The sequence below is a fragment of the Euphorbia lathyris genome, chromosome 1 (genome assembly GCF_963576675.1).
Source record: "Euphorbia lathyris chromosome 1, ddEupLath1.1, whole genome shotgun sequence".
Classification (NCBI taxonomy): Eukaryota; Viridiplantae; Streptophyta; class Magnoliopsida; order Malpighiales; family Euphorbiaceae; genus Euphorbia; species Euphorbia lathyris.
Window position 1 is genome coordinate 21144436 of NC_088910.1, and position 19082 is coordinate 21163517.

A 19082-nucleotide genomic window follows, 5' to 3' on the forward strand; every position below is an offset into this window, starting at 1 on the left:
GTTTTCTCGGCTACGAATTTGAGTAGGGGTGACACGGTGCAAGTAATTAACACGTGCATCAGTCCTGACATGAACGAATCTCTTGTTGCTCCTTTTAATCAGGAAGAGTTTAAACAAGCTCTATTTTCTATGAGTCCTAACAAATCCCCTGGCCCTGATGGGCTAAATCCGGGCTTCTTTCAAGCCTTTTGGGACACATTGGGAGCAGATGTGGGAGCAGCCTGCGCAAAGTGGCTTAGTGAGGGGGAATTTCCAACTGGAATAAACAATACCACAATTGTTCTGATACCAAAGGTTGACAATCCTAGAAGGTTGAATGATTTTCGCCCTATCGCCCTGTGCAATGTCATCTACAAGATAATTGCCAAGGCCTTAGCTAATCGTCTGAAAAGGGTTCTCCCTAAGATTATTGGTGAAACTCAATCTGCTTTTGTTCCTGGAAGGTCTATAATTGACAATGTGCAGGTGGCTTTTGAAAGCATACATTATATGAAGAGACTGAATAGAGGAAAGAATGGACAGGTTGCCTTAAAAATTGATATCAGCAAGGCCTATGATAGAGTGGATTGGGATTTCCTCAAAGCAGTTATGGGCAGAATGGGATTTCATGAAACCTGGATTGGATGGATGATGCTATGCATAACAACTGTGAAATACAAGGTGGCAGTGAATGGGGAGTGCTCTGACCAAGTTGTCCCTGGTAGAGGATTGAGGCAAGGGGACTCCCTACCTTTTTATCCTGTGTGCTGAAGTCTTATCTAAACTTATCAGAAAGGCTAAAGAAGAAGGGCTTATTTCAGGATGTAAGATCTGTAGAAGGGCACCGACAGTAACACACCTCTTTTTTTGCTGATGACAGCTTTTTGTTCTTTGGGGCAACTATCGATGAGACTAGAAAGGTCATGAACATCCTGTCTGATTATGAAGTGGCTTCGGGTCAGGCAGTAAACTTGAGCAAATCAGGGGTTTTCTTCAGTCTAAATGTGTCTGAACCTTTGCGATTACAGATCAAAGCATTACTGGGGGTGTGCACTCCCCTTGACACAGGCAGGTACCTGGGTTTACCTTCACTTATTGGGCGTTCCAAACGCAGGATTTTCGCTTTCCTGATTGATAGGCTTCGAAAGAAGTTTGGTGCGTGGGGTCTCAAATTCCTGTCCCAGGCTGGGAAAGAGGTGCTTCTTAAGTCTGTGGCTCAAGCCTTGCCAACCTTTTGTATGAGTACGTTCCTTTTACCTTTATCTACCTGTGATGAGCTGCAAAAATTAATGAATTCTTTTTGGTGGGGTATGAAACCTGAGGGTAGAAGAAACATTCATTGGTTTGATTGGGGTAAATTGTGTAGATCTAAAGATTCAGGTGGGATGGGTTTTAAGGATCTACATGTGTTTAACCTAGCAATGTTAGGAAAACAAGGATGGAAATTACTAAAATTCTCAAATACTTTAGTGAGTCAAATGTTCAAAGCTAAATATTACCCTAGGGAGGACTTACTTCTCTCCAAATTAGGCACTAATCCTAGTATGGTTTGGAGAAGCATATGGGAAGGCATTAGTATATTGAAAACAGGGGTTAGATGGAGAGTGGAAGATGGTAGATCAATCAGAGTCTGGGAGGATGAGTGGGTTCCTAACTTAGAGGGTTTTTGCATAAATTCCTTTTTGGTCCCTGGAATGGAAAATTTGTTGGTAACAGACTTGATTCTTGAAAATGGGAGAGGGTGGGATATGCAGAGACTAAACGGCTGCTTTAGCGAAGTGGAAGTGCAGGCTATTAGTGATATTATCTTGCCATACAATGCAGGGGAAGATATGAGGATCTGGCATTGGTCAAGGGATGGACACTACAATGTTCACTCAGGCTACTTGTCAGGTATGGGGCTAGTTGAAGCTAGCAGAGCCCAAGAGGGTTGGAAGAGGTTGTGGAAGCTGATGATTCCCCCTAAGCTGAAACAGTTTATTTGGCGTCTGTGTTCAAAGTGCTTACCCACTAGAGCTCGGTTGGCCCAGAGAAGAGTCCCCATTTCAACTGAATGCCCAGTATGTGTGGAGCAAGAAGAGACGGATAACCATTTATTTGTTGATTGTTGTTTCGCAGGTGACATTTGGCGGGTTGCAGGTGTTCCTGTGCCAAGAGTGGATAACAGATACCTTGACGAGTGGCTTCTCCAAGCCTTGAGCAACTTGAATCTGGAAGAAATAGTTAGAATCTGCTGTGCACTCAAAGCAATATGGGACCACAGAAACAGAGTCCTGTGGCACATGAGATGGTGGCCGGCAGACACGGCGTGGCGAATCAGTTTGGAGGTGGTTCAGGATTGGAAAGCCTATCAACAGAAGGCGCCAGTTTTGGGCAATCGACACACGCTAACAACGCACATACAGACGGCCCCGCAGACGGCCGCCCAGCCACTCCCGCGTACACAGGACACACAGATGCGAGGTAACCACTTATCACGAAATCCTCAACATAGATGGAACAAGCCTAGCCCCGGCTTTATCAAATGTAATATTGACGGGGCCATTTTCAACGAATTAGAGAGCAGCGGCATGGGAGCGGTTATTAGGGACGAAAGGGGAGCATTCCTCTTTTGTAGTAGTAGTCTTATCCCAAGCATTAAGGCGCCACGTGTCATTGAAGCTCTTGCAATCCGCACGAGTTTGTTATGGATTGCTAATATGGGTTATTCTGATGTTATTTTTGAATCTGATGCTAAGGCTGTGGTAGATGCTATTCACTCTGAAAAGCAGGACATTTCTGAATTTGGTATGATTGTGGAAGATTGTCGAGCCCTGCTAAGATCCACCCCATCTTTTAAATTAGCTTTTGTTTCTCGTTTAGCGAACAGTGCAGCTCATTTGGTAGCTAGGCTTGCCTGTTCCAATGCTAGCGATTTCTTTTCAACTATTGTGCCAGACTGGCTTGTGAACATTATTTATATGGATGCAAATCCATCATCTATTTAAGTTTCACTTTCAGGTTCAAAAAAAAAACAATACTATAAATATAATAGTATGAATTAAAATTAGAGAGACGGTCAATTATGAAAACTATACTACTCAACAATGGAGCTGGGGACGGGGCAGAGCCCTAGAGCCCTAGGCTGCTTGCTCCGCTGATGATTATATATAAGTTTTTTTTTTTAGTTTTCCTGTTAAGTTTCTGTTTAATTTAATGATTTTATGTTGCATATCAAGAAAATTAGGTAATTAAATTAATGTAAAAGATGCTTCGATTCATGGTTTATATGGGTTAAATGCATCATTGGTCACTGAATTTAATGGTTATCTCAAAATGGTACTCAACTTCAATTTATCTTAATAAAATCACTCAACTTTGAGTTTTATCTCAATTAGATCACTCCGTTGATTTTAGTGGTTAAAACACATTGAAATAATGACAGGGTAACAAATCAATATGAGTTAACTCAAATCTTTGATCGAAACAAAATATGACAGCCACATGTCGGGTATGTTTATGGAAAAAACTAAATTTTAGTTTTTTTCATAAAAATAATCAACACATGATAGTCAGGTGGCGCATGTGGATGTCATGTGTCATTTTAGTTAGAAATATGAGTTGTCTCGTATTGACGTATCATTTATGTCATCATCCGATTGTTTTTTAATCACTGAAATCGTCATAGTGACTTAATTGAGACAAAACTCAAAGTTGAAAATATGAGTTGTCCCGTATTGATGTATCACTTATGTCATAATTCCGATTGTTGTTTAATCAGTGAAATCTAATTGAAACAAAACTCAAAATTGAATAATTATATTAAGATAAATCGAAGTTGGATAACTACTTTGAAAAGGAGTATGGTATATATATATATATATATATATATATATTTTTTTTTTTTATTAATGGAGTATGGTATATTTGACCCTCGGTTCATATGGTTGAAATTTACGGATGGAAGGTCAAATCATGAAGAGAAATTTTTAGAAAGGGTGTTGTTAAATCCAGCCCCAATTTTCCACCCCTAGCCCCGTGAAAGGACGAAATTACCATTTCATGGGGTTTGGGGTGGAAAAAACTATTTTTTTTACTCTCTCGATACACTGGTCGGGCGTGATACTCATACGCCCGAACCGCAGATCGGGCGTGATGTTCATACGCCCGACTGCGATTCCGGCCGAAATTTTTAAAAACCACAACAGATTCAATTCGATGCAAAAATCAACGAAATAAAGCGGTAAATCTTACCATTTTAGCTTTTCCTTTACGGTTTTTATCACCATTCATGATTCGGCTCACTAATTTGTCCGGATTTGAGCAAAAATCGTTTCGGCTTCTTGAGAGGTTTTGGGTTTTTTGAAATTTAGTGCAAAGGGTATTTCGGTCTATTCACGGGGCTAGAAGTATAAATTTAGTGCTGGATTTAGTAAATCACTTTTAGAAATCAGAATAAAGACTACTCGCGTGACTCGTGACAATTACAAGAATATGTCCTCATTTGACCATTTCATTTCTCCCTTTTTTTTTTTTTTTTTTTTTGAACCAATTTCTCCCTTCTTTTATTATTTTAGGAAAATAAAAATAACGTGTAGTTGACCCGCAAAATGACCAATGTGCATGGGCAAAATTATACATTCAATTAATACCAATATGTACTTTTAATATTTGAACTTAGTATTTTTAAATTGAAATTAAATTAATAAATAAAATTTTGAATTGGATTAAAGTTGAATTATTAATTCAAAAAACACGAAATGATCAAATATTTAAAAGGCTTAAACTATACGTAGCTTTCTAAACTTGTTAATTTTGGTTATTTTATCATCTGAACTTACGGGACGGTCTATTTGCTCCATCAATTATTTTAAAGCGGTATTAGCAACTCCCTAATTTTATCATAACGGAAATAAGATGAAGTTTCAACATTAATACAAGTGTTCATGGAAGTATTGGAACCAACCTGTAATTTAGACGGAGTTAAAGCTATATGCAATTTTTAGAAGAGAATTTGTGTACTGTTTATACTAACCTCATTTGCAGCTTATCTGTCACACCCGATCCTAGACGACCTCAATCGGCATCGGGCGTGAAATAGAAAGATCATAATCAATACTTAAGAGTCTCCAAATTATCCAACGCCATTATATTACAATTGAACTACCAAAGTTCTAACTATAATTCTCACAATAAGCAGTCAACTTCCAAACCCCGCCTAAACGGTCGGTAATCTTCTCTATATCCTGTCCTTTCTCACCTAAAAACATTAAAACATTTAAAAAGGTGAGAAAAAAATCTCAGTAAGAAACTATCAGCCATAAAAACCAATTTTACTTAACATAGCTACATATATACGTTTATAAAGGAATTTAATCAAAACCTTATAAAATATACTCAAAACTTAAGTTTATAATATAATCATCAAATCTTATAAAATATACTCAAAACTTAAGTTCATAATATAGTCAAAGTAGTAAACCAAAAACATAAAAATATATAATCTTGTATCCATCCTCGAATTCTACCCGTGTAGATCATAACATCAATCAGAACAATATCGAGATATCTCATTTATATCTCGTTCATTGCCTAACAGTTAAGACTACCAGCCGTGCACTCTGGCCATATCGCCATTAAATATGGTCTTACAAATACAACTCCTACCCCGGGCAATCCTAGATGGACAAAACCATTTAATCTTTCGAAATATCACAACTCATAAAAATCATATTTGGACTTCAATCCAAAATAATAACAACAATAACCGCAACAGATTTCTCAATCCAAAAACAATTCTTAAGAAATCATCAAATTCATTTTATTCAATATATATATACATTGAAACCAAAAACATATATATATATATGTAAATCAACCAAATTACATAGAAACATAGTCAATAGCTTCATTTGAACCATAATTTCACAATAAAAAGCAAAATCGTGAAAAACCCCAATTTTACAAAATTCTTATATAACCTTAAAATATCACTTTCTGAAACTTTTTTGATTATATATATATATATATACATAAAACTCAAAGTATAGTTGATAGTTACTTACCGTGGCTAAAATACACCCGTTCAATTCTCCTCTAAATCCTGTCTAAAACGTTTCGCTCCAAACATTGCCGAAACTCAAAAACTCTTCGGTTAGGACTTAGAACTATGTCTAAGGATGCTATGTTTTAAATTTCAAGTGATTCGGACGGTCGAATATCCATAAATCAAAGAAACGGTGAAGAAACGGTTCAAAAACGATAAAAATGACGAAGAGGTGAGAAAGAGGCGAGAAAGACGCGAGGAAGATAAGGAAAAGAAAAAAAATGAAAAGTGAGATGATGAGGATGAGGATCATCCGCAAATCATTTGTAATATATATCCAAATCTGGAAAAAATCCAGTTTGATCCTCCATCTTTCTATAATCTTTTAAAAATTATCCTAAACTGAAGAGGTGAGAAAGAGGCGAAAAAGATAAGGAAAAGAAAAAAATGAAAAGTGAGATGATGAGGATGAGGATCATCCGCAAATCATTTGTAATATATATCCAAATCTGGAAAAAAATCAAATTTGATCCTCCATCTTTCTATAATCTTTTAAAAATTATCCTAAACTTTTAATTTACACATAAAACCCTCAAATTAACTTCAAACTGTTTCTATAACACCAAATAAAAATCACACACCCAATAATTATCATATATACTAATCTCAACACGGACGTGACATTATCTTAGTAATGCACAACCTTTTTTATTATGACCTTGGTACTTGCAATAAGAAATGTCATGATTGTTTCCATTATAATAAAAATATAGAGTTGTTAATACCACTTTTAGATATTTGAAGGGGTAAATATATCGTCCCGTAAGTTCGGTGGATAAAATGACAAAAAGTAACAAGTTCATGGGGTTTAGGTCTATTTAAAATTATCAGCTCTAATAATCCATTGATAAATCTGAACCGTGGTTTGATGGACCGTAGGACTAAAATTGTCCTTCAACCAAACCAACATATACTTAAGAAGTTTTCGATTACGCCATTCTAAACCATAATTTGACATAGGACGACTTGCAGTTTTTGAGACACTTCTTTTTAAATCGTCACATTTTATTTATTCATTCTAGTTTTATAAGTATTATTGATGTTTAAATTATTAGATTATTGGTTTTCAAAAAAGTCTTTTTCCATCTCTCTTCTGTGTACATTCTATTCCATCTCAATAGTGGCAGAACTAGAAACACAAGGCACAAATTTAGACGGCTAAATTAGTAATTGGCGACTCAACAATATCGAGAGAATGTGAAAAGGAAAAATCGATGTGGTTTTAGTATATATTTCAATTATATTCAATTAATATGATAAACACAAATTAATAGTGATTAATATTACTTCGTATAATGATTCTATTCTTTTTTTAACTTAACCAACATCATTTTTAACATGATATTTAATATATAATCTATTAAATTAATTTTATAAACCAGATTCAACCTCTAACATAAAAATCAAGCGATTAATTTTATTCTATTCCTTATTTCCTTTATTACTATTAACAAATCGCGTGGACCAAATCACAGGACCACAATTAATTAAAATAAAAGGATAAATACGACAATTAGTTAGCATTTATTAATATAATGTTAAATAATCCAATTATTAATTCTATATTTATAGATATAATCTATCAAATGTTCTATCAATTAAAATTATGAATACTATTTCTTCTCAAATTTATTATAAATGAATATTATAATTTGTATAAAAACTCAACAATTATATCAAATTACGGGTTTGAAATTTGAAAGACTTCTTAGGAAAATAATATTAGTTTATAATTGTAAAATATTTTAATTATAGAATAAAATTATTATGACATATTAATATAATGAGAAATTCTAATATGATTCTAGTCTATTAGATCTTACTAATGTAAATATGATAATTATACTTTTTTTTTTACACAATTATTTTCTCAATAAAGTGTTATGCTTCTCATTTTTTATTGATATGGTCAATTGCACCCTGTCATTGTAGAATTTCTCCTCATATAATTAGAAAAACATGAAATCAGAATTCGAAACGCAAAAACTGAATTTTCTCTTTGGACCACACGTATATAAGAACATGGTGATATAAAAAAATTCCTTTGAACGTGGATTGAAAGAATCCCAATCCCTTGAACAACCTCGTTATTCTAATATGTTCACCATGTCTAATCTTATCACCATTAACAAATCATACTCAACAAGTTTATAAAATTAGGATCCAAAGAAAGTGAATTAAGTAAACACTGAACTTGATGAAGTTTTTTTTTTTGACAAGAAAAAAAAAATGTGAAAACAACAACAAAAAAAATTAATTAATTATTAATATATATATAAATATATATATATATATATATATATATATATATATATATTAAAATAAAAATAAAGCAAGATACATCCAGAAAAAAACTAGAAATGATGTTGATTTAATAGTAACGTATAAAATGGTAAAAATTTAAGCTTAATGTTTTCAAGGTTGATCAATTTTAGTTATATCTTATCGAAAATTAGAAAAAACTGATTTGACTGGTATTTAGCTGTCACTTTACACCTCCAAATATCAATTATATCTAACATATTTAGTGTATTACTAACAAAGTTACAAAAATTATGTTAAAATACTAAAAACTAAATCTGCTACATATATGTCAATTATATTTTTTTTGTCAAACTGTTTAAAATATTTATTGTGTCTGTTCAAATTTTTTTTTTATAATGGATGACTAAAATTGATCTTGCTTAGAAACGGTAGAGTTATATTTGCACCATTTCACATGTTAAAGCTAAATCTGCAATTTGCTTGAAACGTTAGAGTTAAATTTGACGCTTATCCTATAATAAAAAGTTAAGATATTGTGTTGGAAAGAAATTTTAAAAGAGTATAAAAGTAATTATAAATTCAAAGTTGTATATCAAAATATAATATGAGGTAAAAATTATATATCACTCATATAATTTACCTCATATTTGTTCATTAAATAGTTATGTATCATAACATATTGTTGTTTTCTCCTCTTTGTCTAAAAAAATAATTTTTTTCAGGAATAAGGTACTAAAATATCCTTAACGTTTATAGTTAGAAACAATTTTACCTCTAATGTTTAAAATTGTGTAAATTTACCTCTAATATTTGCAATTAAAAGCAATTTTATCTGTAATATTGATGAGTTGGAACAATAGAGAAATAATTCATGAAACTATCTTCTCCATCATGAAATTCGTCTTTTAGATTTTAAATATGCGTCTTTTTATCACTAATTATTAACATATCACAAATATATGATTTTTTTTTTAAAAGTTGTGCGTAATACACTTATATTAAACAAAGGAAGATTATATTAAAGAGAAAGGAAAAAACCCTCAACCCACCCCACCCGGATGTGATTTGAACCCATGACCTCTAGGGTCATAGGTAAGCTCTCAACCAACAGGCTAAGAGCTTCACCACTATCACAAATATATGATTAAACGTGATTCTTTTTATAAAAAAAAAGTTAAAAAAATATACTGTATTTTATATGAGTTGGACAATTTTTTTTAAATATTTCATCAAATTTAAAAATATTAAATTTTAATTTTATTATTAAATCATAAAAAGTATAATTTTTTTTTTAAACCATTATATATATATATATAAATGGTGTACAATAAAAAAAACTATATATAAATGGTATAGAATAAACAACGAAATATAAATTTATCAATATTATTGATAAAATTTAAAATAAAATTATACGATATTAGAAATAAAATTAGCGTCGCTATATATTTTTCACCATATCCCGAGACAAAAAAAAAAAAAAGTTAAAGCGACTACACCACAATGACCACATCAGGCGGTAGAAAAGGCGGGGCCACGCTAACCCCAACCGTGGGACCCGATGACATGACGTGGCTGGCGCAAGAATCCAGATCAAGCACAGGGTGCGCACGATAAGCCACCGTACAAGTTAGCATCTGCTACCCACCACAGCACTTTCTCGATAATATCCAACCCGCTCATCACCACCCACCGATTTTCAAACTCGCTCTCCTGCCAAACAATGAGCGGGTACTGGTCAAACCGGCGAATCCGTGTTGACAATCAAGATGACTCATCCATCGTCCAAAACGGCGATGGGGAAGAAAATGGAATGCCATTGAAACCATCGGGAAGCAATGTAAGCGACGATCAAGAGCTGTTTATGGGCATCAAGGTTCGAAGGAAAGCATCTCTTTATAGAGAGGTAAAGGGAGACTACCTTGACGTTCCTTCGCATCCTCATTTGATGAAAATTTTATACAAACAAGGTTAGTTTGAATTGTGATATTTGTAATTGATGATTGGTTCGGTGTTCTGCTTATTTTATTCTGTGATTAGGCTTTTAGAGGTCTGGTTAAGATTGACTTGCCTGTTGGAGTTCGTTTTATTTGACTATTTCCAGCTAAAGTCGGCATTTCATGGGATCATTGCAATAATACCAACCATTAAGTCCATTTAGATCGGAGGAATTGAGATATTCTGGTTTATATATAATACATGGCACTTTTTACAATAACCGAGTATGGAATTTGAACATTAATAGCTTCAATCAAATAAAAATTCAGAGACATTCGGTTTTTTCTGTGAATCAACTATGAAATTAGGGTCTAGTAGATATCTTTAGTATTAGTAGGCTTACTTTGATTGCTGTAGCTCAACATAAAGTGCCTATGTAGATCCATGCCTTTGGACTTCAAATTAGGGGTGTCAAAACGGGTAGTGGTATGATAATCTTATTATTTGATCTATATAGTTAGTCCACATGATTATATATGATAAAAATGCATTAAAAATGATAATAATGTTAAACGGATCCTTTGAGGTAGATTGTCTTTGTAAAACATGCTGTGTGTTAAAAATTGCCGGTCCTACTTCAAATGTTTCGGAAGTTGGAAGAGTGGAAGTCGGGGTTCATGTTCTCTCATGAACTATCAAAGATTGTTATTGTGATGCATTTGCTGTTTTGTAGAGATACTAATGCTAATCCAGAGCCTTCACTTCTTTCATGGAGTAAAATTTCATTTTAATGTGGCCTAGGATGGATTTATGGGTTTCTAGTTTATTAGACACCGTTGCAAGTCATGAACCCTGAAGAGTTATTGAGGTTTACAATCTAGTGTGGTTTGCCTTGATCTTGATTTGATAAGCACATTTGCTTTGACTTAATTAATGCCATAAGAGAAGTGACTTTGCCATTTATATTGTCGAACTGGAGAGAAGTAGCCAAGTGGTTCCCTTGGCAATACTCTATCTGCTTCTCCAGATTCACAAATTTAAATACTCATATGCTTGATCATAGTTATTAAAGGCGCAAGGCGCACTAAGGCGCAAGGGGGTCCTGGAGCCTTGGCGCAAGGCGCAACTTAAGGCGCGCGCCCGAGCGACTCGAGGCGCACCAAAAAAAAAATCATAAATTCATAATACTAGTCACAAATCGTCAAATACCAACAATAAAACCATAAAATGTATGAGTTAAGTTCTAGTTAACTACTAAGGCATAATGTCTGTTGCGATATGTGTAGTAAAAACTTCCGATCTTTGTCTGTCTCTGTTTTTCTTTTATTTTCTGAACTTAAAAAACCCTAAAATACCCTAACCCTAAAACACCCTCAAAACCCTAAAATACCCTCAACCCTAAATACCCTAAATTACCCTAAGGTAGCCAAGGCGCGCGCCTTACTGACCAAGGCGCTAAGGCTGGAGCCTTAGCCGAGGCGCGCCTTTAATAACTATGCTTGATTTAATGGAACATGTGGAAAAAGGAAAAAAAAAGAAAGAAAGAAAGAGAGCTCTGCATCTCTCTGGCCAGGAGCATCGAATAGAGGGATTCATTCTCTTCTGAGGGTCTGAATTTTTTTTAACGTTTTCTTTGTTTATGCAGGTGACAACGAAGTTCTCTTTGCAGATAAAGTTCTGAAATTCACTGGTTCAGGGAAGATGAAAAGGCGTATATTATTAATTACTGACTATGCCATTTATATTCTTGACCCGGAGACTGAATCACTTAAACGACGCATAGCATTGGCAGCTGTGGATAGGTTGTTGCTAAGTGAATTGAATGATAATTTCTTTGCAGTTGTCGTCCCTACAGAATATGATATGCTTATGGCCAGTGCTCGAAAAACTGAAATTGTCACTGTGTTAGTTGAAGCTATAAAAAGTGCATCTAACTTTGAACTTGATGTGGTTTTCTCCAACAGGTAAATCCAGTCTGCTGATGTCACGTGTTTGTCTTGTGTTATTATTAACACGTTGTTTATCATTCCTTATTTGCATATCATGCATGTGTTTTTGCATATAGAAAGTGCTTCACTGCATAGGGAATGTTAGGCATGAGCTGTTATATCAAGTCTCTGTTACTGATCTTGAAGCCAGATTGTTGCACATATAAGTCGGGTATAAGGAACTTTTTACAATAAATATTGGAAGTGAAATATTTTGGCTTTGGCTGCTGTTGTTCTATAGCTTTAAACCTTGCACATGTATGAGCTGTCTGTGAATGTTATTGATAGAGAAGTTGTTGTTTGAAAAGTTACTATGTAAGGTTTTTCAATTTGATGTTCATACTCTATTATTAATGTATCTTATCTTTGCAGCTTTGAGTATCGTGCAGCTGCTGAATTTGTGAAGGAAGTTCAATTTGAGGTAGCTGAAGGTCAGTAAAGCTAGGTTTGAGGGTTTTCTATATATATATATATATATATATATATATATATATATATATATATATATATACACACATATTGCCCCAGCTATCATAACTAGTGCATAGCTGCACTTTTTTTTTGTGCTTGTAAGATTAACATGGGGTAATTTGCATCGATGTTTATTTAAGTTTGGAGTCCGTTTTGCAAAAGTCACTGATCCTTATTTTCTTTCGATAAAATCACTGAAATTCATATTTGATTTCACTAAAGTAATTCTGGCCAATTTGTGTAACAAAACTCAGCAGAATGTTGACCTGTCACGGAATACAATTGACTATATGCCAACTAAACGCCATTGCCATACAAGGATGTGAGTTTTTAAAATTATTTTTGTGGCTTAGGATGTGTCTCGAGAAAAACACATGGCTGCCACGTGTTTGTCATGCTAGCTGTAAAAGTAAGACATGTACGGCATGATGCTTTGTTGGCATATAGTCAAATGTCACTATTCCGATGAGTATACAACAACAACAACAAAGCCTTAGTCCCGAAATGATTCGGGGTCGGCTAACATGAACCATCATATAAAACCGTGAAAATCAAGTCGTGTCAGCGACACAGATTCGCTCCCTCCACTCCTACCATATTTTCCTCAATTCCCAATAAACTCATATCACTCTCGATCACCCTCCTCCAAGTTTGCTTAGGTCTTCCCCTACCCCTCACCACTACATCCCTTTGCCACTCTTCGGTTCTCCTAACCGGCGCATCAAGCGCTCTACGTCTCACATGGCCAAACCACCTTAGTCGGTTTTCTCTCATTTTATTCTCAATAGATGTGACCCCTACTTTTGTCCTAATTATTTCATTACGCACCCGGTCCTTTCTCGTGTGACCACACATCCATCTCAACATACGCATCTCCGCCACCGACATCTTATGGATGTGGCAGTGTTTCACTGCCCAACACTCCGTACCATATAACAATGCTGGTCTAATTGCCGTCCGGTAGAATTTTCCCTTCAATCTATTAGGCATGCCGGGATCACAAAGGAAACCCGTAGCACTCTTCCACTTCGACCAACCAGCTTTAATCCTATGAGCAACATCTCCATCTACTTCTCCATCCGTTTGGATAATAGATCCTAAAATACCGGAAGCAATCCGAGGCCTGAACAACTCTCCCATCTAGGATGATTGTCCCTGCCTCCCTACTCCTACGGCCGCTTCTGTCTTACTTCGACTCAACTTAAAGCCTCTAGATTCTAGAATTGGCTAGAATGACTTCACTTAAATTAAATTGAAGTTTTAGTGCTTTTATTGGCAGAGGTCACGTGTTCGAGTCTTAGGAGCGGCCTCTTGCCAAAAAATTGGCAGGGGAAGGCTTGCCCCCAGTACACCCTTGTGGTGGGATCCCTCCCCGGACCCTCGCTTAGCGGGGATGCGTAGTGCACCGGGCCGCCCTTTTTTTAGTGCTTATATTGAAAGAACATTGAAGTTTAATTACCTTTGTGAAACATACCCCAAACTTTTGTGACCGTCTGCATTTTTTACCGGATTATTATGCTTTGCTTGATATTATTTTGGTTGTTAGTGTCCTAAAGCATTGTTTTGCACTTGTGTGGATGTTAGGTGGTGTTAAAACAAGAATTTTGAGGAAGTAAAATGAGCTTGTAGATATTTTCAATGTTTGTAAAATGTGGGAGAGCAGTAGTAATGTTGATTGTAAAGATGCAAGATCATATAAAGCTTCATTGAACTGGAGAAGAACTCCACATATCAAGGTCAATCCAAGTTAACTTTTTTTAGCTCCATCATTCTTTTAGTTGAAGATTAGTTTTGTGTATTTCTTATAGCAAAAAGATTATAATCTTTTTCATGTAAACCAACTCCATTTGATTGTAAATGAAATGAATTTTATCATTATACATGTGTTTGTGGGAAGATATCAAACTGCATACTTGTATGCATCGTCCAGGAAAAATAAATTTCAAGAAGTGCAATTACAAAACTTCATGCCTAGGCTGGAATCTCGGGATTTGATCATCGATTAAAGGTTTGTTTAGTTCACTTGTTGTTGTTTATTGTTACTCGAAATTGGTAGATGCTAATTGAATTTTCTTACGAAATAGCCACCACCCATTTCTTGATCATAATCAAATGTTCTCTTATGTGTTGTTTGGAGGTAAAAAAAAAAAAAAATAAATAAAAAAACCCTACAAAAAGACATTAAACTTGTCTAAGTAGCTACTAGCAACACATCTATTTTCTTTCAAAGTTTTCTGCTTAACCTATGTTGAAAATTATATTGTGTATATTATAACTCGAATTCGAGATCTTCAATTTGAGACGAGAAAGATTTCAAGCACTCACTAGTTGTGAAAAAAACTTCATTGAATCTATGTATGGAGTTTTAAGATTTTCGTTTTAGAAATTTCATTGAAAAGTTCTAATATTTAGGGTAAAATGATCCAATCTTTTTTAATTAAACACCCCTTATTAGTAAATCTTTAAGTGACCTGTAATATCCACAACTTACTAGAATATTTCGATTTTGAAGTAACTTATAAAGAGAAGTTCAATAATAGTAGGTGCCAATTATTTTGGTAGGGTGCACCATTATTCTTGAGATGCACATAAACACAAGGCACAAAGTGACACCGAGTTGGTTGCATTCTTATGCAGAAAAACTTTGGATTCCACATGCATAATAACAAGGTCCTAGCTAAATAACACATTACAGAATTTGCCAACCTGTCTTTTGACTTAATCTCAGTTAGGTTGTGAGGTAGCTAAGCTAATTTTAATACAATAATTTGCCACAGGACTTAAAAACCAATTCTAAATTTAATTTCAATTAAAATATATGTGAATTAAAAAAAGAAATAAAAATCATGAAAAGTTGAAACTGGAACTTCTGGACTAATGAATGAATCTCACTGTTGAGGTGGAGCAGAAGAAGAGGCTATATCTGTAGCTGATGGCGTTGGGGTTGTTTCGAAGGATGGTAAGTTTTCGGTATTCCCTCGTCGAACTTCCTCGAGCATTTTCACTACATCGGACATTTTCGGTCTCTGCTCAGGCATCCTTACTACACAGTTCATTCCTATTTGTAACATCTCCACCATTTCTTCCTCTATATTGGGGTATCTTAGAAGCTCCACATCAAATACTTCAGCAGTCCATTCTTCCCTCACCACAGAATGCACCCACCTTACCAAGTGAATAACCTCTTCACCGCCTGTCGAATTCATAGCCGATTTCCCAGTCAATAGCTCAAGCAGCAGGACCCCGAAACTGTATACATCCGACGCATGAGTTGCTTTCCTAGAGTCCGTTACTTCGGGGGCACGGTATCCTGCAGCTCTCATCACCGGAGGTGGCATTGGGCTCATCAATGCAGCCAAACCGATATCAGATATACAACCGAACCCCTCAGAGTTTAGGAAAACGTTCGTGGCTTTTATGTTTCCGTGTACAAGTTTTCCACCATTCTGCTTGTGGATATAAGCAATGCCCTTTGCTGCACCTAATGCTATTTTCACCCTTGTTTCCCAGTCCAAAGGAATCCTTCCCTCTCCCCGATTTCCTGCACGATTTGAAATCCGTTAGTAACATTTTCATAAGCATTAGCAATGTGCTGTATATAAACATTAAGTCTGCAAATTTAAGGCAAAAACATAGATTAGGAAAGCCTTTGACATACCATGTAGCAGTGCGGAAACGCTCCCTTGCTCGTAATAATCACACACGGTAAGTTTCTCGTCCTTCGAGTAGTAATATGCCCTCAGTTCGGAAACATTTGGATGCTTAAAACTTCCAATAAGTTCCATTTGTTGCTCAAAATCTTTTCTAGCCACAGGAACCCCCGTCAATCTCTTGACGACCAGAGTGGTTGCATCCTCCATTGCGGCCTTGTAAGTTGCTCCGAAAATTCCCTTTCCGAGTACTTCAGCAGAGGCTCGTAACAAGTCCTCCAAGTCGAATGCTAGACTACAACCTTCAAAGAAAACAAGTCTATTATCTTTACTTTCTGATGAACCTCTCTTCAAAACCACCTCATCCTTCTGCAACTTTGTTGGCAACACACTCTTCTTAGAGCAAGAACAAACCATCATAAGAGCAATAACTGCAAATCCGAGAATGCAGCCGCTTAGTACAATCCCGAGTATTGCAGATTCACTTAGTACATTCGGTTTTCGCGATGGTTGAGGAATTGGAGGTTGAAGTGGAAGTGCAGGAGGAGGAAGTGCACTTTCTGATGAAACATTGTTACCCGAAAACGCAGAACTAGGAAACCTCGAAAGAGAACGAGGCAAAACTCCGGTGAGATCATTGTTTGCTAGATTAACTGATTGCAAACTAGGAACATCTATATCAGGAATACCCCCTGAAAGAGAGTTGTTAGATAGGTCCAAAGATGTCAAATGAGTTAAGTTCGATATGGAAGCCGGGATGCTTCCATTAAACCGATTATTCGAAAGATCAACAACTGTGAGATTGTTCCAAACAGAGAAATCTGAAGGCAATGCTCCTGAGAAACTATTGAATTGAAGATACAAGCTACTCAAGTTCACAAGTTTCGATAAATCCGAAGGGAAAGAACCTGATAAACCATTGGATCTAAGGCTAATGATCTGAATTGCTGATAACCTGCTAAGAGTATTGGGTGGAATCATGCCTTCCATTCCTGCACCAGGCAATCTAAGGGCTATAACCCGGGTTTGATCGATATTACACGTCACACCGGTCCATTCTCTACACACAGAAGAGCTCTGGCTCCAGTTGATTATGTGAGAATAATGCATATTCTGAATGAAATCAAGCAAAGCTTGTTTATCCTCAACTGGTTCAGCCATGGTGGCTCCAAAGAAGAGAGTTGCATAGAAAATGAACAAAATATTCATTTTTGAAACACCAAAGTATCTGCTCAAATCTACATGAATCAAAGGAAAATATGGATTAGAATTAGGCAAACTAACAGAAAATATCACAGTAAAATAATGAGCAAATTGTAAAATTTCTAAAAAGGAATGCTTTTATAACTCAATTAGTCAAAATTAGCAACTCAAGTGTAATTAAATAACCTCTTATCGTTAGTTACTTGTTGACTCTTAAAACACTCTTACCTAACTATTCTGATAGGTGATAAAATACAAAGGAACATGAAATTTTCTATTCATAGCCTGTAATTTTCTCGGAAACCAAACAGAAAGGGGAAAACTATGAATGCTCAGTATAGGAAAGAACTTATATAATCAAATGTGGGTTTCATCAAAAACTTGCATAATAAGATCCATTCCCAGAATCCCAGTCATAAAGAACTGATCTTTGGTAATTCAAAACATTTTCTCAGAAACCAAACAGGAGAGGGAAACTAGGACTTACTTGAAAATCAAATGTGGGTATCATAAAAAACTGGCATAAGATCCATACCCAGACAAAAAGAAGCAATCTTTGGAAAATGGGTAGTTAAAAAAAATAAGAAAAGAGTGAGAAAATGATAAAAGATGGGAATAAATGATGATTGAAATGAGCTGTTTATGCTTGGGAAAGCAGCATGTTAATGGAAGAAAAACAATTAGATAATGATTGAGAAGCAAAGCAAAAGAGGCATTTGGATCATTTTTTTAATTAGATAGAAGAAGAAGCAAGCGCAGGAACAGGAAGAAGCATGTGGAGGCAGATTTTGAAGAAGAAAGGATACTGTTTTTGTATTATTTTGTCAAAATCATAATCTTACAGTAATAATAAATCTTAGTATAATCTGGTATTTATGATGGGGACCTAATTTTCTGTCTCTTCTGCCATGGATGGATTCTTCTTTACTTTTCTTTTTTTTACATATGTATAGGGGTTGACCATGAAGGTGGAAATTAAAAATTAATAAATAGTACTGCATCTTTTGAGTCCCTCAACTTTACCCATTTTACACATTTAACTCAGCAACTTTTAATTGGGCATATTAAAGTCTTGATTTTTTTTTTCAATAATAGAACACAGTTAGTTCCCAGGTAATTTTCATGTTACTTGTGAATGTCATATTCAATCATATAACCATTTCCTTATATCAAATTTTGTAAGTAAAAAGCATTTTGAATCCTTCATCATTGAATTCTGATATTTTATCTTATAGCAAATTTATGCTTATTAAAAATAGTTAGTTGTGAATATTTAGTTCAATTAAAATATTATTGTTCATTTTGTTTGCAGATGAAATGATATTTTTTTACAATTTTAATATTTTTTACAGTTATTTGTTATTTGTGATTATTATCTTTATTTATATATATATATATATATATATATATATATATATATATATATATATATAACATTTTGTTATTCAAATTTTATGTTAAAAACTGATTCGAATGTCATTAAGAGTTTTTTTTCTTAGAGAA

At 34.9% G+C, this 19082-nt stretch overlaps 2 protein-coding genes across 3 annotated transcripts; one reads left to right on the forward strand and one right to left on the reverse strand.

Moving 5' to 3' along the window:
* Positions 1-9984: 9984 nt before the first annotated feature.
* Positions 9985-14604, forward strand: LOC136224305 (uncharacterized). Its single transcript, XM_066012603.1, has 4 exons — positions 9985-10299; positions 11913-12231; positions 12628-12686; positions 14311-14604. The coding sequence occupies exons 1-4, from the start codon at positions 10053-10055 to the stop codon at positions 14340-14342; spliced, it is 657 nt and encodes a 218-aa protein (XP_065868675.1). The 5' UTR covers positions 9985-10052; the 3' UTR covers positions 14343-14604.
* A 774-nt stretch (positions 14605-15378) lies between these two features.
* LOC136224296 (probable inactive receptor kinase At4g23740) lies at positions 15379-18220 on the reverse strand. 2 transcript variants are annotated; one of them, XM_066012590.1, is made up of 3 exons: positions 18067-18220; positions 16385-17614; positions 15379-16267 (listed from the first exon to the last, which is right to left on the reverse strand). In XM_066012590.1, the coding sequence occupies exons 2-3, from the start codon at positions 17583-17585 to the stop codon at positions 15615-15617; spliced, it is 1854 nt and encodes a 617-aa protein (XP_065868662.1). In that variant the 5' UTR covers positions 17586-17614; positions 18067-18220; the 3' UTR covers positions 15379-15614. The 2 variants fall into 2 exon arrangements, with proteins under 2 accessions (XP_065868662.1, XP_065868664.1); XM_066012592.1 differs by lacking the exon at positions 18067-18220 and adding an exon at positions 17808-18052.
* Positions 18221-19082: the final 862 nt, after the last annotated feature.

What these genes read in the sequence shown, in the direction of transcription:
- LOC136224305 (XM_066012603.1), top strand. Translation starts at nt 10,053, where the DNA reads ATGAGCGGGTACTGGTCAAACCGGCGAATCCGTGTTGACAATCAAGAT. An exon ending in GAAAATTTTATACAAACAAG is followed by an intron (nt 10,300 to 11,912) that starts GTTAGTTTGAAT and finishes TTGTTTATGCAG; the next exon opens with GTGACAACGAAGTTCTCTTT. An exon ending in GATGTGGTTTTCTCCAACAG is followed by an intron (nt 12,232 to 12,627) that starts GTAAATCCAGTC and finishes TTATCTTTGCAG; the next exon opens with CTTTGAGTATCGTGCAGCTG.
- LOC136224296 (XM_066012590.1), bottom strand. Translation starts at nt 17,585, where the DNA reads ATGAATATTTTGTTCATTTTCTATGCAACTCTCTTCTTTGGAGCCACC. An exon ending in CGTTTCCGCACTGCTACATG is followed by an intron (nt 16,268 to 16,384) that starts GTATGTCAAAGG and finishes CAAATCGTGCAG; the next exon opens with GAAATCGGGGAGAGGGAAGG.